This window comes from Rhinolophus sinicus, linkage group LG02 (assembly GCF_036562045.2).
Source record: "Rhinolophus sinicus isolate RSC01 linkage group LG02, ASM3656204v1, whole genome shotgun sequence".
NCBI classification, from domain to species: Eukaryota; Metazoa; Chordata; class Mammalia; order Chiroptera; family Rhinolophidae; genus Rhinolophus; species Rhinolophus sinicus.
Window position 1 is genome coordinate 139,905,119 of NC_133752.1, and position 25,155 is coordinate 139,930,273.

The 25,155-nt window shown below is 40.5% G+C and overlaps 1 protein-coding gene across 2 annotated transcripts in view; it reads right to left on the reverse strand.

Annotated features, from left to right (window-relative positions):
• SRGAP1 (SLIT-ROBO Rho GTPase activating protein 1) overlaps positions 1 to 8,800 on the reverse strand; it is a 244,840-nt gene extending 236,040 nt beyond the window's left edge. For both annotated transcript variants that reach the window (XM_019732457.2, XM_019732456.2), the window contains exon 1: positions 7,629 to 8,800. In XM_019732457.2, the coding sequence (XP_019588016.1) occupies positions 7,629 to 7,695 (67 nt within the window). In that variant the 5' untranslated portion in view covers positions 7,696 to 8,800. The remainder of the gene's footprint in view (positions 1 to 7,628) is intronic.
• Between the last annotated feature and the right edge of the window lie 16,355 nt (positions 8,801 to 25,155).

A 25,155-nucleotide genomic window follows, 5' to 3' on the forward strand; every position in this document is an offset into this window, starting at 1 on the left:
CACACACACACACCTACTGTTAGCTGAACTCAAAGCAAGGAAAAACCAAAGTAAATCACTGAGGTGCAAACTGTCCTGCGGACAAATCTGATTATCAGAGGTTCATTCCAGAAACTAAATTTTGCTTGGATTTACCTTGCCCCACTCCCATCCTGAAGGAGGGTGGAACTCAAAATGAGATTCCTTCATTAAACCAGGAAACCTACCAAGGGGCGGGTAGAGAGTTGTTCAAAAATATAGGAAATACAACCTGTACTAAGCAGGAAAAAAACCCAGAAATTCCTCCTGCCATGTACTATAGCCGGGTATGTGCGTATAAAGCTCAGGCCACCCATTCAAAGCAGTCACAACAGTAACTGCTGGCACCGTCAACGTTCAGTAACTGTTAGATACTGCTGTTAAATGATTACTGTAAACTTTTGGCTTCATAGAACATCTGACTTGGGGGGAGTGATGTTTTCTTTTACTAGTCAAGTGCCATGTTAAGACTTTAGTCCAACCAGGTTTTCTCCCGCTGAAATCACACCACGAGGTATGGCAGACACACATGTACATGGCACCGTTATCCATCCATTTACCTTGTCAGAACCATTTACCTTGTCAGAAACATGCTTTTTATGATCTCTTTTCTTTCCAATGACTATAAAATATTTCTCCATACCATAAAATATGGTTCAAAAACCATTGTTAATGACTGCATAACATTCCCTGTACACAAGTTAAATAACCATTCCCCTGTGGAATTCAGTTAACCATTTCCCGCCACGGGACATTTAGATTGTTTCAAACTCTGTAACTTTCCAAAAGAAGTTACACACTTGAATTCAATTTAATTTTTTGGTAATACTTTATTGGACACCCTAGAGAATTCTGAATGATCACCATGTTAACTTATACTACTGGTAATGGAAAAAAATAAAATGGAATGAGCATTGCTAAGAGAGTCATGTAGTTAGGAGGCCAGTAGGGAAGTGTGCCTCAGTTCCCTGAGCTGCGATTAGGTTGCTAAACCTGCTGCTAAATTCAGCTCAAGGCCCAGCTGTAAATATCCGGGAGCCAAAAACATCCGGGAACAACTGCTACATGGACATATGTGGACTTTCTTCCTTGTAGTTTTCACCCCCTTCATTTGCATATTGGAACTAACCAATCCCTGTTAACCTAAATCAGCAATCCTTCATTGGCATGAATTACATTTTGTGGTTTTTTGCCTTTGTGAACTGTGCCTTTCCTTGTTCTCTTCAGAGAGCAGTTTAAGTTCTACCTGAATCTGCGTTTCTTGGATTAAAATCCTTTAAGTCCCTAAATAAACTTTTAATTTGCTTTTACAGCTTCAAATTTATTGATTAATACCATAAAGGAATAAGAATCCAAAATTATTACTCTATTCATTTAAATGTTTAATGAAGCACTGCATCAGGAGGTGTGGGAGATACACAAATAATAATTTTTAATAGCAAGATGCTATCTGTTGTTGGTCAATTATATCTCAATAAAGCTGGGGGGAAAAATCAAAGTGCTTCCTAATGATGCAGAAGCAAATTAGCAGTTATAAGTGAAATTTTCATTTCTGTATTGATTTTAAAAGAAAATCTTTTTCTCAAGACTATAAAATTAAGTCAGCGACTTTATTTGATGTTGTAAGAATCCTTTTCACCGCAGGTAAATAAAATCCACTGACTGGACTTCAGTTTTCATTTTCCATATAGCTTCACTGAACAAAGGTATAGAAAATTCAAAACAAAAGTTGTAAGCAAACACATGGTAACCCAAGCATAGAAAATGTGCTTTGAGGCTTTGTTACTTATACTTAGATAAAAAAATAACACAATATAAAATCTACCTTCTAAGGAGCTGAGAAGCTGTCTGGTTTGCGTATTATATTTACCTTTTTACTTCCACTATGAAATGCAATCCATTCTATAAGTATTAGGTGGGTGCACAAGCAACTGCGGTTTTTGCAATTATTCTCAACCTTTTAAACTGCAATTACTTTTGCACCAACCTAACACATGGCACTTTATCAGGGTAATTCAAGATTCGCCCACTTTGGGATCTATTTTGGTAGCAGATTGGAGATTACATATTTGAATTTCAAAAAGGTTATCTAAGTCAGAATGTAACAAGAAGCAAAGACGCAAAGAAAACCAAAATTAAACATAACGATTACTAATTTTTACTGACTATTTATTGAATGCCAAGCGTGTGGTACATATTTTCCACAAATCACGTCACTGAAGCCTCACAAAGACAAGGAGGTAAATACTATTTTATTCCCAATTAACAAATGAATAAACTGACTCTTAGAGGTCACACATCTAATTAGTGACAGGGCTGGATGGCTAACACCAAAGTTTCTGCTTTGAAAACACTACATTCCATTTCTTCCCATCCTGAGATATCAACAGGAGAGCACATACTGTCAATAAACAAGACAGTAACTCAGGACCAACAAATAAAAATACCTTACATAACTAAAACATCTCTTCACGTAACTGTTGCTAATCCCAACCTCTGCAACTACTAAAACTAGACTTGAGTGATAGACATACACTTTACTCCCTTTTCTTTATCCTAATTCTTAGCTGTCTGAATTGAAGTGAAAAGAGGTAGTAGCATGTATGAAATAAGGGTGTGGTCAATCCAGAAACTGGATCAGACCGGAACCAGTTTGGTTGCCAAACTGGACAACACAGCACAGATTGTCAGAGCTGAGGTTTACCATCCTCCGTAGACTCCAACACTCACTGTGTTTCAAGACATGCTTTTGCTTAAAAATTTCTCCAGAATTATTCCTTAATATGCATTTTTAAACCATTATTTATTTTTAAGTGCATTTCTCCAAGACCCATCAGCTCCAAGTCAAGCAGTTGTTTCAATCTAGTTGTGGAGGGCGCAGCTCACAGTGGCCCATGCAGAGATCGAACTGGCAACCTTGTTGTTAAGAGCCCTGGGCTCTAACCAACTGAGCTAACCAGCCACCTCTCCTTAATATTTTTTGAACTCCATGAAACTAAGCAGGTTTTCTGGGCAACTTGAGAGGGTTTACTGCAATTGCTACAATGACCTTGAGCAAAATATCCAGCAAGTTGCATTTGTACATATTCACTACTGTTTTTCTTGATGTGAAGCTGCTGCCTGGGCATCCTGGTTTCTTGAAACGATCTTGATGAAAAAACAACTTAGATGCAGTTCACCAATTTAATTAACTCCTCCTGCTAACAGACCAGAGTTGCTATTCTCCCTTAAGTCCAATTAAGACTCCTTTAATAAATATAAAGTCTAAATAGGTTAAATGCTGTATCTCTACTGTGCTCTGTGAGGAATCTAGAAGTAGAACGCCTGCTACTAAAAAGCAGAGGCCCTGAGTTCTAGTCCCTGGTACTTAACTGTGTAACTGTCACTACGCCTCCTTGCTTCATGTGAATGAGTGAGTTGGACAGGAAGTGTTTGAGTCCCTCCCAGCTGTAAAATTTTAATTCATAATTTAAACTGTTGCTGTTTTCTATTCCACTTTAGATGACAGAACATTAGATATAGACACAGGTTCCATATTAATGACAGTAACACTTTTAACTTCCCTACTAAAACCTATTGCATGACATGGGATCATACCAAACTGAACTGGCATTTCCTCATGTGCCATCTGCTACAAAAATGTATTCTTTGTAGTTCAGGCCGCAGAGTGGTCAAAGAACAACAGATTTTCTTGGCACTTCCTGTACATATGGCATGGAGATGAGTATGAGATAATCCCTAGGATAATATTGCAAATAATAGCTGTCAACTCTCGGCAACTAACAACATGTGTTATTAGAAGCACGCAGTGTCCCGTCTATGCGGCCCACCTCACAAAATGTTATCTTTCGATACTTTTGGTTCCCATATATTAACCAGTATTTTTTATATGTGCTCTACAGTATTTTTGCTGCGGAATCTAAAATTTACATAGATCACTAAAACCCACAGAGAACCCCCAAATCTTCTGTTAGCCACTTGTTAACGATCTTTTTCATTGCTAAGCTTTTTGCTAACAAGTGGCCTAGTCAAACAGTTTGCGTTTCACATATTTTCCACACAAACTTGCTTTTTAAGGGCCGACACGAACAAGAAATCAATTTCTCTGGATTCTAAATCTTTGGGAAGTTGACCAACATGCATAAAATGGTCAGTTTTCTTCCTAGCTAACACACTCCTTTTAAATTATTGCTCCCAGTCCTTTGTCCTTGATTTAAACCTACCTATTCTTAAGTACTGGTGTAATTTCTAATTCTCCTCCCTCTTGCAATTCTGTGCTATCCTTTTCAGAACATGGGTTTTATTATTTTTATGTATCCTCTATTGGATTACATTTTAATTCCCTTAGAACTCAAATAATACATACCGTGCTTCCCCGAAAGTAAGACCTAGCCGGACCATCAGCTCTAATGCGTCTTTTGGAGCAAAAATTAATAATATAAGACCCGGTCTTAATATAAGATCGGGTCTTATATACGACCAGGTATAATATAATATAATATAATATAATATAATATAATATAATATAATATAATATAATATAATATAATATAATACCAGGTCTTATATTAATTTTTGCTCCAAAAGACGCATTAGAGCTGATGGTCTGGCTAGGTCTTACTTTCGGGGAAACATGATAGTGTTTGTGAATTCATTATGAAAAAAAGTGAAAGCAAAGATGATTCTTCCAAAACAAGGCAGCCAAGAAAAAATGCAAAAAAGCTTGAAAATTTTACTAGGTGATTAATATGACTGACACAACATCTTCAATTAGACTCAAAGCATTTAGGATTGAGAGAATCCAAACTCCTTATTTTACCAGCAAGCAAACCAAAACTCAGAGAAAAGCTAAGTGACTTGCCCAATATGATACATCTAACTGGATACATTTATGGTCTTACACATAAAATAACATAGTATCACTTAGGAATGTTCTTTTCACCGTTGAGACCAGCTCCGTGAAGTCTGTTCCCAAAACATGTAAAGGCAGCCACAGAGGCAAAATCCCACATCTGGAGTCATTCCTTTAGATCAAACCATTATCTCAGAAATTCTGAAATAAATGCAACTGGTTTAGGGAAATGGAAGAGAATAAGAAAGGGCAATACTCTGTTCTAAGTCAGAAGGTAAAACACACACACCCACATGATCAAAAACGACTCTTGAAATCACCCTTACATCCAAGTCACCCAACGAGTCCAATATCTGTGGCTTCATTCACTGGGACAGACATGTATCTTCTCCTAATGAGGCCAATACAGCCAGGTTTCCCTTCAGCAATAGAAGAGGCCACGTTTCTTTTGCTTATCATCAGATGAACTAGTTGGCTATAATTAAAAGAGTTGGTTGTTCTAAAAACACATGTCTTTAAACACTGGACTAGCACTCTGCTGAGGTAAGACACTCAGCCTTAAAGAGGGACTCAGGAAATGAAACAACACTAGAGTCCTGACTCTCATGCTATCCTTACTAAGGAACCTACTCACGCCACATAGAACAGCTGGCCTCAGGCACTACTTAAGCGACATTTCTCTCCCACTCTCTTCTTGATTTTGCCCACAAGCACAGGTGAATTTGTGCCATTAAATGTGTGTAAGATCCAATTTCACTGTATTACCCTATTCCCATATTTCCATATGGATATAATGATCTGGGCTGGACACAGGATGTGTGAGAACTGCAGGAGAGGTAATTAAAAGTCTGGACACAGGCCCTGACGAGAGGGCAGGTCAAGTGTAGTAAAGAGTCATAAAGCAGCCTGAAGACCACAGGGTGTGTATAAGCGCGGAGGGTTGAAGAGAATAGAGAGATCACTTTCTATGGGACAGAATGTGTTCCAAAAACAATCTTCACCATGTTCATGATTTTTCCTTGGATTGAATTTGATATACGCATTTTAAACATTGCAACACACCCCATGTGACTGAGTTTTAATCAATGTAGAGGGTCTGTACTCTCAAGCATGTAAGTAACCGTGTAACTCTAGAATTTATACTGAGAGAAATGAATCATAAGAATATTTTTCAGATAAGGACTTGATCATGGACAAACGACCTGAGAGCAGAAATAACTAAACCAATACTAGGAAGTACATCAGCCAGCCAGTGCTCCAGGCAGCAGGAAAGCCAGGCTGCCACCAGTGGAAGACCTGCCACAAAGAGCCACGTGGAAAAACTGCACAGAGGAATGGTGATTATGAACAAGAGTTCTGCCTTAGAATGTGTTGAACTCATTAAGAAAAGAAAGGTTATGCTCATTAGAAAGTTTACCTGTCTCTACGGAAATAATTACTTCTCTAGTAATAAAACTTCCATGTCAATGGAAGCAGTTCCTATACGTATAAATTATCTTAATTACAAGCAGATAAAAATCTTTCTGAGCCATGTTTAGCCTAACTCCATTATGGGGACCAGCATAAAGGAAACATGAGTCCCTGGGCTTGCACACTGTTTGCCCAGCAACACGATGAGTTGGCCCAGATTCACACTCAGGTGACCGAGTTCCCCCACCAGGTCCTCTCACAGGACTCCAGGCATTTTCACAACTTGACCACACAAAAGAACACCCAGGCTGCTCCTGCCTTTCCCAAGGCAAGTACAGGAATGCCTTTCTCATAGCCCTTTCATAAGCCTGTATCTGTACAAACACAGGTGTCTACATAGCAATTTTAATGAACTTTGCATTGAATAGTCCAAAGAACAGTAGCCACCACAACATTCCATCCATTGTCTCAATAGAGAAAGCTACCAGGTGAGAAACCACAAAAGAGGAGAAAAAAAAAAAGAATAAAAATATGTTTATGAAACACTTCAACAGCAACACAAAATACTTGTACTGGAGAGAAAAAAATATTTTTTAAACCACAAAACACGTTAAGCAAAAACAATCTTAATTAGGTTCCTTCATTAGTTGACAATGTAAATGGATTGAAACTACTATTTAAATATTCAAACCTTCATTTTACATGCAATGGCTTCCAGCAAATGATAAAGCAACACTCCGGTGTCACTGTGAAAGATGGTACTAAATTCCGGCCCATTATAAAGGAAGAGTCAGATTCCACTAGTCCCTCCTTGGTTTAACTGCCAGGCTTCTAGGGAGCTGTTTTATAAAACGGGGCCTCGCCCTAATAATTTAAGAGTGAACAGTGTAAATGTCAAAACTGCCTGCACTCAATCAAGCTCTAGATCACACGGTGTTCAGACTTCAGAAATATGACTCCTTAAAAAATCGCATTGTGACAATGGTATTATTTTAAAAGAATACTAAGGATGAAGACGAGGATGATAACTGGGCAGGAACCACTGCTGCTGCCTGCCGCCCATGGAAGTTGCCCAGCTGAAGGGGGTTAAGTTAAAGCCAGTTCTCTGCCTTTCGGAGGTGCGCTGGTAGCCAGGGAGAGCCAGCGGGTTTCCAGCTCCCTGTGGGTTTGATGGGACCAGGGCTGGAACTGGAATTGGCTTGTACGAAGCCCCAGGTGGCTCAGCCGGGCGCCCGAACTGTCCCTCGCAACCTTCCTCCAACGCAGATCTCAAGTTAGCAACGCAACTCCCCGAGCACAATGACAAGAAAGCACACAAAAGGAGCAGGGCGGCCGCTCCCATCCTTACCTTTGACTTGACTTTCATACTCGGCTATGATCTCTTTGTCCTTTTTGAATCTGCTCGGAGTGGACATTATCCAGCTGTTCTGGGTTTGCTTTCAATGGGCAAGTTAGGTTAGGTGGTCACAAACCAGTCTCCTTGGAGAGGCAGAGTTGTACTCCCACACGCAGGGAACCCAGAGGCAGCACCGACAGGAGGTAAAGGAGGAGGGAGAGAAGGAAAAAAGGTGCGAGCGGGGGACTAGATTAACCCGGGCGCTGGCACCATACTCTCTGGATCGAGCTGCCGTCGGTGACCCGGAGGGGAGCCGGGGCTCGGGGCCGAAGAGGCCCGGCGCGCAGGCAAACTCCAGCGAGCGAGCGGCGGGGGGCGTCTCCCTGCCCACCCCTCCCGGCGCGGGGCCACTTCCTCTACGACCGCTGGGCGGACGCGGGATTCGCGCCGGCGCTTCGCACCATTGTTAGAAACCCGCACCCGGCGCTCCGGGCAAGGCCAGCGGTGGAGGGCGGGCGCCGCGACCCTCCCTTCCTGCTCCAGTCGCCGGCCCCGACGCTCAGTGGTCCCGCCCGGCTTGGGATGCTGCTGCCGCGGCCGCCACTCTTCCGTCTGCAAAGGCTGCTGCTGCCCCCGGGGCAGGCAGAAGGGATCGCAGCCCTGAAGCTAGTCCCGCTGCCGACGGGAGGGCGGCTGCTGCGCCGTTCGAAAGCGTCCTGGGCGCAGCCCCGCTGGAGTTTAGGTCTCCAGAGCCGGCTCTGCGAGGGGCCTCTGCCTCCTCGGCCACCGGACGCCGAGGCTACCTTTCTCTTCGTCCCCCTTTCCGCTGCTGCCCCCAGGAGGCCTTCGGTGACACGCACACTCGCACTCGCACCAGGAGGAGCCGCGCCCCCAGCGGCCGCAAAGTTGCCGGCGCGCCCACGGCCCGCGGCTCCCTGTGCCCAGTCAGCGAGATGCGGGCGGCGGCGGCTGAGCGGGCTGCGCGGGACTCGGCGAGGTGGGGCAGGCCTCGCTGCAGGGGACGGCGCTGTGGCCCGGGCCCTTCTCCGCCCCCGCCCCCGCCCCGCTCGGTGAGGAAACGCCGGGCTGGTCCGGGAAGATGGATGCCTCCTGTGGCCAAGCGCAGCCCCGCCCCGCGCGCTCAGCCGGGCAGTCGTGGGCGACGCTCCCCGCGCCTCCCTCGGCTGTGCTCCGCTCGGCGCCGGCGGGGATCACAGCCCCAGCAGCTGGGAAACCCCTTCCGGACCAGAGGGACTCTCTTTAATTGAGGGTGGGAGTTCTGGAGGGGGCTCTTTTCTGACTCCATTGGCCAAGTCCAGAGTTCGCTGTCTCCATCACAGAAAGGGATATGACTCCGAGATGTTGGACCCCAGTAGGAAAACTGGAGCCTGATGGTGAACAACTTGGCTGTTAAAAATCAAAGGAGGGCGAAACTCATGAATCCAGGCCGAGGAAATACCCGGAATGATTACAATAGTCTCCCCGTCCGTAGAAGTAGCTCGGGGAGCTAGGATGGTGAGAAAGGCTGGGTGTAGGAACAGGTCACATTTAGGAGGTCACTAGCTCTTTGACTGACACCTTTACCGCTTGGGACCTTCCTTGACTCCTTTCAAATCACTTCTCAAAATTATGGGCCTGACTTATCAAAGTGTCCAAAGGCGTGTCCAGTATAAAAATGTTTTCCCTGAGAGATCTAGAAAGAGGAGGGAATTTTAGACTTTGATCATTCATTCATGTATCCAGTGATAAACTTTCAAGTTCTTACAGCGGGCCAAATACCAAGCTAAGAGTGAGGGATTCAGTGATTAGAATCCTGCCCTAAAGGATCCCACCGTCTGTTGTTGTATAAGTGAATAATTATAGGCCGTACAATAATGATGTAAGAGACAGAAATATGCCTGGTTTTGGGAACCCTGAGGAAGGGAAAAGGGACGCAGTACGGGATTTGGGAAGAAAGGCTTTTCAAAAAATTAGTATTTGAACTGGATTTAAAGGTGAATAGTAAGTAGTTTATCACCTCTGAGAGGTAAAGGGTTGCATTCCAGGGAGAAAAGGGGGTAGCACACTCGGGCAATTGCAAATAGAGTTACAAGATGTTTTCCGCTAAAATACAAGATCTCGGATAGAAAGTGAAAAATCTTAGAATTTTTCATGTATTTATGAGTACGTTTCAACTGATTGTGTGTGCACGTTGTTTTTAATTTGTACAGCTTTTTAAATTTTAATTTGTTTTAGCAAATCTCTTTATAACAGACTAGAACGTAAGGGGAAAATTTTTTTCGTTAAAGTTTTTCTCCATTTTGCCACACAGGTTAACTATGGAACCCCTGATTGCCCTAAATTCATGTGAAACTGTCTTATGTAAGAGTGTAGGGCCAAGAGCCAGAATATCCAAAGCAGAGGCTGGGGAGATAGGTCGGGGCCAATTGGGAGAGGCCTCCTCTGTTAAGCTCTTGGACACAGTTCTGCAGACAGCAGGGAGCCTTTTAAGTAGAGAAGTGTCACGATCACATACATGCTTTATAATGATAACTGTTGGCAATCTAGAAGCATGAGCTGGCCATGGGGAGAGAGAGTCCAGAAGCAAGCAGCTCGCTTTGGTGATTATCGTAGTCAAATCTAAATGTGATTCATGTCATCCATCCATGGTGCTCCTGGAATTTATTTTATATTTGCACCTGGGAAGTGCAACTTGGTAGCAGAGAATGCAACCCCTAGAAATGAACTGTTGGCTGGATCTAGACCTAAACCACTGTGGTAGGTATAAGCCCCAAAGACAGGGTGCCCGGTGTTGAATCTTAGCTCTGGTGCTTCCTGATAAAAACGACTGCACCTCTTGAGGCCTCAGTTTCCTGATCTGTACAATGGGTTAGTGCCTAGCTCCTCGGGATATTATAGGCACTCACTGAAATATTCCTTTAAAAGTGCTTATAGCAACACCAGACCATTATACATACCTGGTGAATGTTAGTTATCTCTGTTGTTATTATCATCTCAGTTTTAATCGTCTTTGAAGGGAAGTTATTTGAAAAGTAGAGACAGTATCTTTATCTTTGACTTCATCATAGTGTGAAATAAACAGTCAGTACATTTTTTTGAATGTTAATGTCCTAATATTAGTAAGCCACCATCTGATTGTCGTTGAGGATTGGGTCCCATCCACGAAACAAAGCATTTTGCATACACCTTTGTCCTCATTTTACAGATGAGAATCTGGAAAGTTCAACAAATGTGTAAAGGCCTGGTTGGGCCAGAATTCCTGCCTATGTCAGCTTGCCTCCAAAGTGGGTTTTCCTAAGTTTCCATTCTGCTTCCTAGGAACTTATGGTCCCTTTAAACTTGTGAAGCAGGTTTACCTACAGTGAAATGTGTGTGACAAATTCATGATTTTTCCTTGGTGAAGCTTTTCTGACCCAGCCATTCAGTCTGATTAACAAGTCAATTATTCTTTTCATAGTTTTCTCTTTTTCAGGTTCTCCTATCTTTCCCATATTTGATAGCTTCACAAAGCTGGATATGGAGAATGCCTGTGATGAAATTCAGAGAGCCAGGGCGACCAAAGTTTGGGAGACAGACAACTGTGGTTCTAGTTCTGTGACTTTGCTCCACCTTGTGGTAGCTGTTTTGTTAGCTATAAACCTTGGGATGGCTGTTTGCACGTTGTTCTTGAAAGCTTACCATTCCCTTGCCACACTCCCACGCTTTAGGGGCATGTTGTGAGCAATCTGGAGCGCCCAAATCTGGGATCCCTACTATATATTAACCCACCCTGTTATCTAGTATCTGCCTTTCAGGACCACTCCAAATTTCCAGAAGTAGAAGTTAAAATACCATCTGACTATATACCCTGGAGTAGGTCGGGGCCCTTGCAGCCACAAAATAAAGCATGTACCTTACTACAGTATCACTTTGCCCCAGTGGTAAATAATTTAAATCATTTTTAAAAGTTAAATACAAATACATTAAGGAGTCAATGCCAAATTCACACCATTTATTTAGCTATAGTTTCAGTATCTAAGAATGTCATGTGTGAGGTTGGCCATTCTGCTACTCCCCATTAGATAAGGGGTATGTTCTCCTCTACCCTTTTGGGATGGAAAAGTAGATGAAGTCCTGCCAGTATCCTAAGTTTTATTCTTGGATCCAGCCAGAGAGCATCAGAACAGCAACTGTTGTGCGTGCACGTCTGACATTGTCCTGACTCCTTGACCCCTTGGCTTCTCAAATTGCTTGCAGTAATGCTTTCAGAGGATTGCATTTCAGTATCATGTCCTGGGGCAGTGTTTTATAAAGTGTGGTCTTACCATTAATCACCTACATCAGAACCACCTTGGGAGACTTAGGATTCGGACACGTGGGACGTCCTCTACACTTAAAGCCACACTTCTCAACTTTAATGTGCATGCAAATCACCTGGGCATCTTACTAAAATAAGGTTCAGATGCCTTCTGGATTGAGGCCTGGGAGTCTGAATTTCTAATACTCTAAGCCAGGCTGATAATGTTGTCATAAAGATCACACTTTAAGGAGCAAGGACCCACAGGGTCCAAATTTTGGGTGAGGAGGAAGTCCCCAGGTGATTCTTTTGAGTGAAAATCTTTGCTCAAGGCCAAGGGGATATTAAAAGAACATCCTTACAAAAGATGTGCTGCATTTACTCAAGTACTGCTTGACATTGTCAAGATTTTTTTCAATTTAATGTAGCTCTAAGAAACTGGACTGTTTTCTCTTGCAAGATAATAAAATTTTTGTTTTAACTTTTTCATCTGTAAAATAGAGATAATAATTACCTAGTTTGTGAAGGGATTAAATGAAAAGTGTGTATGAAGCATTTAGCACCAAGCTGGGCACATAGTAAGTGCTAAATAAATGTTGGTTGTTTTTGTCATTATCATTATTTTGGTGCAGCAAGTACACATCCAAGTTTAAAGCAAAACCCTTGCAATCTTGAAGGACCTTACAGTGTGTTTAGCTCTGTCTTATTTACCTCCTTGTTTAAACCTCCTATGTTAATTGAGAATTTCTTTGGTTTTAATGGGTTTGTTTTGTAATTTATTAGTTTACTGTGTGTCTGCATTTCCTTTATCCCACTTCAAATCTTTTATAGAATGAGTCCTATAGTCTATTCAGTTATAATCAACAAATATTTACTGAGTATCTATTAAGTTGAACTATATGACGTTGAACTATATGACACTGCTGATATTTGAACCATTTTCAACATAAAAGATTGCAATGTCATATGAGTCAACGCAATACCAGAGCTCCACACTCTGCAACTGGTGTAAACAAAATTCAACAATAAAAAACCCACTTCCAAACATCCAAATGAAGGAAGGCCCAAATCTAAGGAAATCCTACTCACTCATAGATTGGATTAGTCCAGTGTGATTTGCCAAGTAGTCAATCAGGAAATATTAATCATTGTTTTAAAAGAAATTTGGCCCATAATGTAACAGCAGCTTGTGGAAATGGACCATACAAATACGTAGCCATTTTCCCTTTTCTGGCATCAGAGTAGTAAAGACAAGCTGTCAAGAGATCTTGCCAATTTCATTCTGATGCATTTTTCCCTGTAGGCAAGAGGGTAGATGTAACAGTAAGGGTGAGTTTAGATGAGGCCCTGGAAGGGTCAATGCAAAAGATACTAAGGAGAGACCTCAGGAGAGAAAAGGTAGAAAAGAAGGAGGTAATGAAACTAAAGGTCACAGGGAGAGAAAAAGCAAAAGAGAATGAATGATTCTTCTAAAATGTTCAATTGTATAATTTAGTTCCCCTCCCCCAAAACACACTTGTCTCTGATTTTCAAGGAAATTCTTTAAAGGAAAAAAAAAAAAAAATCAGGGCTTATAAATATCTTTAATTTTCTTCAAATAAAACTGCTTTATAATATTTTTAACCAACTGCTCAAAATCACCTGTTCCATTTTGCACAAACTGGTATTAAAATAGAATTTGCTGTGTTCAGTCTCATATTCATAACTTCCAAACACCCACACACAGCAGCCTTCTCATCTAAGTTACTATTTTCTGCTTTGAAATCCTACTACAACTTCCCATGTGGCTGTTGCACAATATAAGCAGAATATGAATATTCAGTGAGCTCATCCTGATGAAAGTATTAAACCCAATCACTTCTACAAAAACAAAAAAAATTACTCAGAGGAAAACAGCCAAAGTTAGGCAAGAAATGGCAGCTGCAATTCAGTTGTCAGAATCAGAGATGGATTAGTATGTAGAGCCAAGTTCAACAAAAAGATTTATTATACCAATAAGTAGGTGTATCACTAAAGCTTATATTTAAGGAAATAAGTGACAGACTCCCCCCCCCCCTTGCCATTATACTTATGCAGCAGACATTTTAAGGCTGCCTAATTTTGTCACCTCTCCCACAGAGACCCAAGTCTGTACACAGTTATTCCTCATTTTACATATAGATATGCTCTCGGTGAGTGAACCAGGAAAGCCAAGGTTGGTAAGTAGAACTCTACTTAAATATAATGGGGATATTTGCTATTTAAAAGAATCTCAAGGGATAGCCTTTTGCAAAGCAAAGAACATCTTTGGAAAATGATTATCACCTGTTCTAATTTTGGGTATAAATTTAAACTTGTATGTATTATGTCTTTCTTTAAAGCAGTAGTTCTCAAACCAATCAGAACCAGTACCGCCTTAAAATTTTCGTTTTACATTTATTTTTTGAGCAGTTTGAAGTTTACAGAGGGCAGAAAGCATGAGAGAGCAGAAATAAATTTTCACCTATTCATATAATGGAATATAAAACAGCAGTGAGAAATAAAGGAATTATAGTTGTACTTACCAGCACAGATGACTCCTAGAAACATGATGTTGAAGAAGAACAAGAGAAACAGGTCCTCGAGGACTACGTACAAAATGAAACCACTTTAGAAAGTTCAAAAATATGTACAATCAACAATATGTGTTTAGACATATATAATTTTTTTTAAAAGACAACAAAATGATAAAATTCAGGGTTGTGGTTACTTCGGAAAGGAGGAAACAAGCATCAGAAAGAAGCATATTGGTAGATAGTACCTATATACTCGTATATATGAAACATATTTATCTTAAATACAAATTAAAAAATGAAAAGGTGAATAAATGAAGGCTAATTCATTCAGCCTTATTGAGGTTTATTCATTTATAATTCAGTAAAGGTCTAGTGAGTAAAAATTCCAGGTGCAAGCATTGTAGATGCCAGAGATCCAGCAATGAAAGGAGACAGATAAGGTTCTAGGAAGCTTATATTTTAGTGAAAAGAGAGAGGAAGAGAAACTCTTCTGCTGGATTCAGTGGTTCAAGGCTCTAAGGTTTGCCTCCACCAGGAAATCCATCCTGAGGATGAAGCTCAGAGACACAAGTGTAAAACTGAGAAATGCAGTCATACCTGGTGTCATGGTTTGAGGCTCTAGATCAATCTGTACCAGACTTCACCAAAATTGTCCGACTTCTATGCCGGTGAGCCTCCAAATTCCCGTGTTATTGTTTTTTGAGCAGGTTTGAGATAGGTTTCCTGGCATTTGCAACATAGCAAGTGCTAATGGACACAGCCCCACAGAGTGAAACATTAAGCCCCATTGCCAAGGGTGGCATTAGCAACTCAGAGGAGATGTTTATCAATTTACTTTCTAATGCGGCAGCCCGCTGAACATTTTCATAGGACTTATATGCATTGTCTCTTTTGACTCTTAAAACTATCTTGTGACAAGGTGGAGAGGGGGAAATGGGTCAAATACATGGTGATGAATGTAAATTAAACTTTTTGTGGTGGGTACACTACAGTGTATATGGATATCAAATTATAATGTACATCTCAAACTTATAATATATTATTAACCAATGCTACTTCAATGAAAAACAAAAAAGCAAAAAACCAAAAATCAAAAAAACAAAACTACCTTGTGTCAGTCAACTGTCCTTGGTATTATTTCAATACCAACAGGACTCCGCAAATTACGAAGCAGCATGGCTGGGAAACAGGGCTATGAGGTGGGGTGGTCCTGCTCTGCTCCACCTGCACCTGACTGCTCTACTCAGCACTGGCCTGCTCTGTATTAGTCTCACCCATCTGCTCTGCTTTGTTCTGCTCCAGTCTTGTCTTCAGTGGAAAGGGAAAGTGCACACCCCAGCCAGAAGAGAGCTGACTTATAGAAAGAGAAATCCCTGGACCCTGATTGGTCTGTCCTGATGCAAATGAGGACTCCAAATCTTCACAGTTTGATTGGTCCAAAAAGCACTGTCCTGATTGGTCAGAATGGAGCTGCCCTGATTGGTCCGTGAAGATGCCAATGGGATGGGGTACAGCTGTATAGCTCTGATTGAATGGGGGAAAGTCTCTGGTGGTATTGGTTGAAATAGGATTCCAGGAACTCCTTTATAAGGGTTGGCTCAGATGGCAGGAACACAGTGCAGGCAGGCAGTTCACTGCAGGAAGCAACGCGCATCATATGATACACATCACATAATACATATAATGAAGTTCAGTGCAGGCTTCTCCCTGAAGTGCAGCTTGTGTGAGAGGCCCCTGTTTAGAAATGGCTGCTAGGCTCTTTAAAAGTTTAAGCCCAATTAGCCACAAGAAGGTCTTCTTGGTAGGTATCTTCTTTCTCAATACTAACACTTATAAATGAAAAGCAGAGGTGAAGAGACTTGCGTATGGCCATATAGCTAGTATTATAGAAGTCCTTTGAACATGAACACAGGCCTCTGGACCCTATCCTGTGTGTTTCTGTTAGACAATAGGGAATAAAGAAGTCAAGTTCACTGATATAAAATTTCTCCAGGATGGGTCAACTTGCATGGGCATCCTACTGAGACAGTGTAATGGGGCTGCGTGCAATCATTTTAAATGATGAAATATTCCAAGCATACAGAAAACACAGAAAATAACAAAATACCCATGTTTCCATCATCAAGCTTTATTAAATCTAATGTTGTATTGCTTTACATCTCATTTTCTCACTTTTTTCAGAAGAAACAAACATTGCTATATAATTAAAGCTTCTGTATATTCCTCTGCCAATCTGTCCTTCTCCTGAGGCATTTATCCTGAAATTTGTGTTGCTCATTCACATGTGTGCTTTTATACTTTTAATACATGTGTATGTACCCATAAGCAATATGTCGTGGTCGTGTTTAAAACAATATCGTGTTATTGTTTTAAAACTTTATATGAATAATACACATCACTCTTTAATTTGCTTACTTTCACACATTTTATTTTTGAGATTTGTGGTAGGCAGGAAAATCCACCTCCCTGCTTTGCCTCCCCCCTCCCCGCCCCGCCTCTTACTCCCAAAATGTCCACATCCTAGTCCCTGGAACCTATGAATATGGTACCTCCCGTGCAAAGGGGAATTAAGGTTGCAGATAGAATTAAGGTTACTAATTAACTGCCTTAAAGGAGGAAGATTGTACTGGATTATCTCGGTGGGCCCAGTGTAATCACAAGGGTCCTTATAAATTAAAGAGCAGTAGAAGGGGGGAAACAGACAGAGCAGCGTGAGACTCAGCATGATGTTGCTGGCTTTGATTATGGAGGAAGGATGCCATGAGCAGAGGAAGGCCTCTAGAAGCTGGGAAAAGCAACTGAACAGATTCTCCCCTATAGCCTTCAGTAAGGAAGAGAGTCCTGCTGACACCTTGATTTTAGCCTAGTGCACTCCGTTTTGGATTTCTAATTTCCAGAAATGTAAGATAATAAATCTGTGTTGTTTTAAGCCATTACATGTTTGCAAATTTTTAAATAGAAGCCATAGAAAACTAATACAAGATTTATATACAGGCTTAATGCATTCACTTAACTGTGATGTAGAATTACATTGTATGTGTTCTGTGCCTATTACTTCTCAAAATTATATTTGGGAGATACAATCATGTTGCTGCATGTATCTGGAGTTTGTGTAGTTTCATTAGTTTTCTACTCAATAAATCACTCAATACCACATTTTATTTCTCTACACTCCTGTTGATGGACATTTATGTCATTTCCAGTTTTTTTGCTGTTATAAACAATGTTGCTATGAACATTTTTGAATTTATTTCCTTATGCACATATGCAAGAGCTTTGCACAAGGTGGTGGTTGATAACCCAGTGGGATAAAGTGTAATGTGCAGCCCAGGTTTTCAACTTAAGGGGAGTGGAACTGCTGGATCGCCTGGTATATGCATGATCAACTTTATTATATGTGCTAAATAGCTTGCCAAGGTGGTTGCACCAATTTCAATGCCTCCGGCAGTGCATGAACGTGCCCAAATTTGACTTTTGCTAATATGATGAGTCTAAAATGGTATCTACTGTTAATTTTTAAAAATTACTTTTTTCAGTTTCAGTTGACCTTCAGTATTATTTCATATTAGTTTCAGGTGTACAGCCTAGTGGTTAGACATTTGTAAAATACGTTTAAAACGTGCCTTTCCCTGATTACTAGCACAGATGAACATGTTTACACACATGTGTTTATTGGCTGTTTGTCTTTCCCCTTCCTTGAATTGTCTGGATAATGTGAAACATATAGGAGACAGACCCACTTGTACAGGATATGCGCATGTGAACATGAAACTGAATCCCCACAGGCTTTGATGATTATTTAAGTAGGACTTACTCAAGTTCAGTAACTTTAAGTGAAATTTGCACGTGAAACTAAGGAATGTATTACATTTAATAAAATATAAGTAATCACAGTTGTCTTTTCACATTAAGAATTTAAAAACTATTGAAGTTCTGAGAAACTTGAACACTGATCTTTTGAGAAAAATGTCCTACTTTTTATGTTTCTGATTGTGCAATCAAACTTCAGTAACACAAACCCATCTTTCATTAAATAATGAACACATTCTGGATTCTAACCAGTTCATTTAAGAATGAAAAGCTTCTAATAATGGATATCATCTTGGAAAGGAACAAGACAGAAAATCAAGCCTGGGCAGTGGTGGCTGGGTGTTTTGTTCAGCGGTTCTAAAGTTGCAGCGCGGGAGACAATCGCTCACTCCAAAAATTTATCTGTCTAATGTCAATAGCCTTCCTATCCCCAGTTCCCTATTCTCACTTCCTCAGATGAGAAATAACAGAAGCAAAAAACTCAGGAAACCATGACGCTATCTGTGGTTTCACTGCTCTCTCTTCTGGACAAAGCCTGAAATTGCACCTTGAATGTCATCCACCTTTCTCTACACCATACAATTAAAATTTTGTTTCTGTATTTCTACTTTGTAACCTAAATTTATCAAAATACATATAATATGTAAAACTTCAAAATGATACATTTTATCTACTATCATCTATATATCTACCTATCTACTATCTGTCATCTAATCTGTTAGATAGAGCAATACAGGTAAGTAGATGATAAACAACTTGGCTTGCTTTCCTTCCCTTTGATGCTAACATGGGAATGCCCTCAATAAAGTATTTAAAAATGTTGTTTATCAATTGACAACTTACCTTTGACAATGTCTTTTCTTCATATTCTATCTATTCTCTACCCTTTAATCCTGTCAATGTAAAAAATGTCCAATCCTGTAGAGAATTTTTGTAAGACTTGATTTGAGCCAAACAAGATACACCTGAAAGCAAGATCTCAACAGACTGAAAAAAATGCTGCCTACAATGATAGTTTGCAGCTCTTATGCATTTGGAATTAGGTAGGGAATGTAAGGAAGATTACATGAAGGTGGGAGAAAGCAAGGCAGGGATTGGATTACAAGACAGTAACAAGATTATGTGCTCTCTTGAGGATGGTCACCTTTTAGAAGGACAGGTCTGAAAAGGGGCATTTCAAAGGTGTATCAACCTACATGCACAGAAACAATGGACAGGGCTTGCTTAAGGCAAAGATAAACCTTTTACTAAAGAAGTGACACACCTGAGGCATGACTACCCACCATGACCTGCCCAGTTAGGAATTTATGATCAGATCACCCTGTGGGGTACTTTCCCTAGAACCCCTTTTTTTGTCCACAATCCTGACATTTATCTAGTTTCCTGAAATAATTCTCCCCTCTCAGTGAAGTTTACTCAGCAAAAAAATCACAAACTTTATTATACCAGCCTATATTTCTTCCTTTATTTTCCATTCCTCCCTCCCTCCTTCCTACTTTTCCTCCTTTCTTCCTTTTTTTCCTTTCTATCTTTTGTAACTACTTAAATAAATTTTACTACAATGTGTCAGGGAGGAAACATTATCTACCCTTCAAGATCTTCTGGCTGGAATAATAAACAAACATGAGACAAATTAGCCAGAGAAAAACAAATGAAAGTTTATAACGTATACTTCCTGTGTACGAGTACCTGGGAGAGACCCAGAAACACCAAATAACTTGCCAAAATAGCAGAAGCCACCACCTTAAACACCACCTTCAGCTAAAGACAAAAAAGATGTTGGGGGTGGAGAGTCAGTTCTGGGAGGTAACCAGGAAAAGCACAGTGAACAAAGGTAAGATTGTTATGCAGATTGAAGTCCACGCCTTTTCCATTGATAGTGATGGTAGGCCTGGGAGAGTGAGAGAGACACCCTAACAAATGGAGATTTCCCTTATGTAAATCTCCTTTTACAGGATAACCTCTATTTGGTTTTCACAGCTTCTCCCAAGTCTGAAGTTTCTTAAAATAACAGCCTAGGGACGCTCCAGTGGCTCAAGTGGTTGGAGTGCTGTGCTCCTAACAGCAAGGTAGCTGGTTCGATTCCCACATGGGCCAATGAGCTGCGCGCTTTACAGCTAAAACTGTGAACAATGAGCAGCCGGAAGGCCTCAGCCGGGTGGAGTGCAAGACTCGTAACACCAACGTGGGCTAGGGAGCTGCGCCCTACACTAGACTGAGAACAACGGCTCGAATTGCAGTTGGGCGGGGGAGGGGGAAAAATTAACAGCCTAAAACAATCAGTATCCTCAAAGAGGCATATTTTGGTGTGGCAAACTCTGCCCCTTTCAAATGCAAGGAATATTGGGGAACCAAACATGGGGAAGATGATAGTCACACATAAATATATTCAGAGGGTTCCTCAATTACTCTTGTGACTCGTGTAGTCAAGCCAAGGTTTTGCTGATTTTAAATTAGTTTTTTTGTTTCTTTATTTGGAAATATATTTAATTAACAAGTACTTTGTGAGGAGATACTTTGAGACCATGTAAATCTTCTTTTTTTAAAAAGTAACCATCTGTCACCGTACATAATTATTACGATACGACTATATTCCCTGTACATTACATCCCCATGACTTGTTTTATAATTGGTAGTTTGTACTTCTTAATTCCCTTCACTTTTTTCACCTACAACCAACCCCCCCGCCCCCACACACACCTAAATCTACAGTTTCTTATCAGACTTTTTCACCCTCTAGTTTTTACAACCACTGGTCTAACCTATGAGGGAAGAGTGATTATCTCCTATTTCCTAGAAATACAAATGCGTAAGAAGGGGAACCATCCTCCAAAGTCAAATGTACTAGTCAGGATGGGCTAGGTTATGCTGCTACAACAAACAACCCTCAAATCTCATAAAAGTTTATCCATCTCATTCTCCATGTTCACTGCCGGCTGTCAGAGGGTTTGTGCTCACTCAGAGACACAGGCTGACTGAGGTTACTCTTCACACAGCCTTTCACAACTGATGAGGTAGAAAAAGAGACTGAAGTCAATTGTGCATTATCTCTTAGAGCTTCTGCCTGGAAGTGAAACATGACTTCCACAACACTCCATCAAGCAAAATAAACCACACAGCTATACCCACCTTTAAATGGGGGCACTGAATACTATCCTATGTGCTCAGGGGAGCGGAACCTGAATGGTTGTGAATGAGCTCCAGGAGTCCAACACCATGTATCCCAGAGTTCAGGTTTTAGCCAAATAAGAGTGCTAAATTGGATTGTTCTTCCAAATATTTTCTTTCTTTCAGAAGACAGACTATACATCCCACCCCTTTGACTTGGCCCTGTGACTGCTTTGACCAAAGGAACACAGGCAAAGTGACAAGATGCCAGTTCTGGGCAGAAGCTTGAAGATACAGGGCATAACTTATCACAGTTTATGTCAGTAATTGCCCCTTTGCTGTGGACTGAATGTTTGTGTGCACCCAAATTTATATTTTTTTGAAGCCTTAACCCTCAATATTTGGAGGTGAGGCCTTTGGGAGGTAACTAGGTTTAGGTAAAGTCACGAGGGTGGATTCCCATAATGGGACTGGTGTCCTTGTAAGAAGAGGGAGAGACTGGACCTCATTCTCTCTCTGCCATGTGAGGACAGAGTGAGATGGTGGCCATCGGTAAGCCAGGCTCCTGGCCCTGACCATACTGGCAATCTGATCTTGGGCTTCCAGCCTCCAGAACCGTGAGAAATAAATGTCTGTTGTTTAAGCCCCCCATTCTGTGCTATTTTGTCATGGCAGCCCAAGCTGACTATGATACCCTTCTCCTCATCCTCCACCATGAGAACAGACTATCCCAGACAGAGCCTACTCTTTCATCTGGGTTCTGGAAAGAGAAGACATGTGCAGCCAAGTTGAGCAGAGCCCAGCTGAGCCCATCAGAGTTTGCAGCTGACCTGTAACCCCAATGAGATGTGAACAAGAAATAAATATTTGTTGTAAGACCCTAAGATGCTGAGTTTGGGTGTTATCAGGGCCAGGATGAGGGTGATGGGAACGAGGCACTCTCTCCTTGGGTACAAAATTCACTGGGGTTTCAAACTACTCAGTAATCAAGATGAGAAGTATTTTGATGCAATATTTTTTAAAATAATCAAGATGAGTGGTATTTTCACGCAATATATTTTTTTTAAATGTCAAAATGCAAAGGAGTCTATAATGAGCAAAATACCAAGCTTGAATGAAGACAAGACAGGCAGCGTATCTTAGCAAAAGAAAGAAAATGAGTTTTGATGCAACTAAAACAAATCCCAGCTGGAGTTTTAGCAAAAGGTAAGGAACAATAATGAATAAAGTATCAAAATCAGTTAGAAACCTGCTTCTGAGTTGATGTATTATCATATTTCCTGTTATGTTTTTAGTAAGTTTTAAAAAGCTTTAAACAAATCAACTGTCTCAAACAATAGATGGCAAAAGAAGAGCAAATCAAAAAGAGACAAAACAAACAAGGGACACTTTAGAACTAGAGGCCCAAACTGAACCTTCCCGGAAAGGGGTTCGGGAGGGACGCTGTGAGTGGTTTGAGGAGGCTCCCTCCAGCCTGGCTGGGGGATTCCTTTTATGTTATGTGGTTTTCAAAAACAAGTCTTAACTGTAGGTGTAACGTAAGCTGCAATAATTGTTTTCCATTTTCATTTCAGAAAGGTAAATAAGGCAATATATTTAAAGCAATTAAAGTCTATTTTAGGCAAGACAGACTATAGAAATCATGGTTGAATCCAAGATAAGTTTAAATACCACGTTGTTTTAGCCATCTGGATATTGTGACCGATTGACCAACGGTAGCTTGCTTGACTAACTTCTCTCAGTAAACAGTCTGAGAATCTATCAGTTGCGTTGGGGTTGAAAAAACCTATACTCACTGTTATCATAATGAAAGAGACAGACATGTAGTGTAGAGAATAAAGGACAAAGGCAGCAGCATCTGAGAATATTTCCAAGCGCTTAATTTGTGATTTTTCCCCACCAAGCATTACAGACTAAAACTCAAAGGCTGACAGTGAAATTAATTCACAGACTCTGTGGGTCCACTGCTGAGCAACACAGTAGGTGTTCAACTGATATTTGTTAAACGAGTGTTTTAGTTTTGCCACAGTCACACATCAGACTATAAAACATGTACTATATTCACTTGCACAATTCACTCCTTTTTGAAAAAGTTATTTTAACAGTAAAAAAGAGGACACTTAAGAATCACTGCAATAAAATAATTTCAACAAAAACACATCCTGGCAACTGAACAGCCCAGACCATAATTTCCCCTGTGGTGGCTGCTGTGGCAGCAGCTTCACTTCTAGCATAAATGTAGGACTCTTGGGGGCTGAGATTCCAAGTCACAAAGAAATAACTGTTTCCTTTCGACTGGTAACTTCTAAAAATATCTGTATTTCTGCTATAGAAAATAATGCCACTGGAGTGTATAAAACATAGATACAGTTTTGTCTAATTGGCTTACTTCAACAAAGTAGGAATAGCCCTTAATATGTTTTAATTTACTTTTTTTTTTTGGTAACAAATATAATTAATGACTAAGTATCAATAATTGGTGATATTTGTGAAAACTAATTTTCATTAGACATTTAAGTAGTTCCAAATTTATGGAGGACTTACAGTAGAAATTATTATTTTTATTGCGGAATAATTGACATAACAGTACATTAGTTTTAGGTGTACAGCATAATGATTTGATATTTGGATGTACTGGGAAATGATCACTATAATAAGTGTACTTAACATCCGTCTCCACATATAGTTACAAAGAATTTTTTTTCTTGTGATAAGGACTATACTAGAAATGGTTGATACCATATTAAATTTTATATTCAGAAGTTCTGTTTGCCAATTCAATCCCACATTATTTTAATTATCAAATAATATCTCAGAGGTAAGGATTTCTACACTATACTTCATCCCTATTTTCCTAAAATTGGAATTAATCTCAGTAACATTATATTATTTCTGCAGTAGAAATTTGCTACCTGAAAAATATTATTTTATTTAGAAAATTTGCCTAAACCAAATATGAATTTGAAAGGCAGTAAAAGTACAGAACTTGGTGATTAATTGGAGGGATAGGGAGGAATAAATAGGAATTTACAGATTCCAGTTTGAGAAATAGCATGGTTAGTGCACCATTTACTGAGATTAAGGAGATTTGAGTGGAAATAGGTTGCGTGTGTGTGTGTGTGTGTGTGTGTGTGTGTGTGTGTGTGTGTGTGTTGGAAGAGGAAGGTAATGAATACAGTTTTAGTTATATGTTTAATACAGTTTAACATAGTTTAGTTTCATGTTACACGAAAGGTATCTAAATGGAGCTGTAAGAGTCATTTTAGGACCAGTGACACATAGTCATATACCAGACAACTTAAACCAAGTGGGATTCTGATTCTTTCCGAGAATACTCAAGAACTACCACCGCAGAGGACTGGTTTTCAGTGATCCCCTCTGTGAATCCATCCTGATGGGTGGAGATGACAGAAAGCCTTTGCCTGCAGGTCAGTGACTGTGCAGCTAGAGGGAGTTCACCTGAGTATCCCTGTACTGGGATGCCTGTAACCATCCCAGGTGCCTTAGTTTCCTCCTGAACTGGTACACTTGGAAGGGCTCAGGCCCAGCTGATTTCCAGAGGGAAAAAAATGCTGCCCCAATGTCCCTTTGCCGATACTGAAAGATGCCACCAAATCTATTTATCCTTTAAATTCAACTCAAGACAAATCTGGAAGTTTTACTCCTGGACGAACAGGTTTTTTTCTGAATTCCTATAGCTCTTAGTAAATACAGCTACTGGAATTCTTAGCACAAATATGCTGTAATTATCTACGTAGTTGTCTCTCCCATCAGGCTATGAGCCCTTGTGGACAGCGCTAGTTTTAAAAAC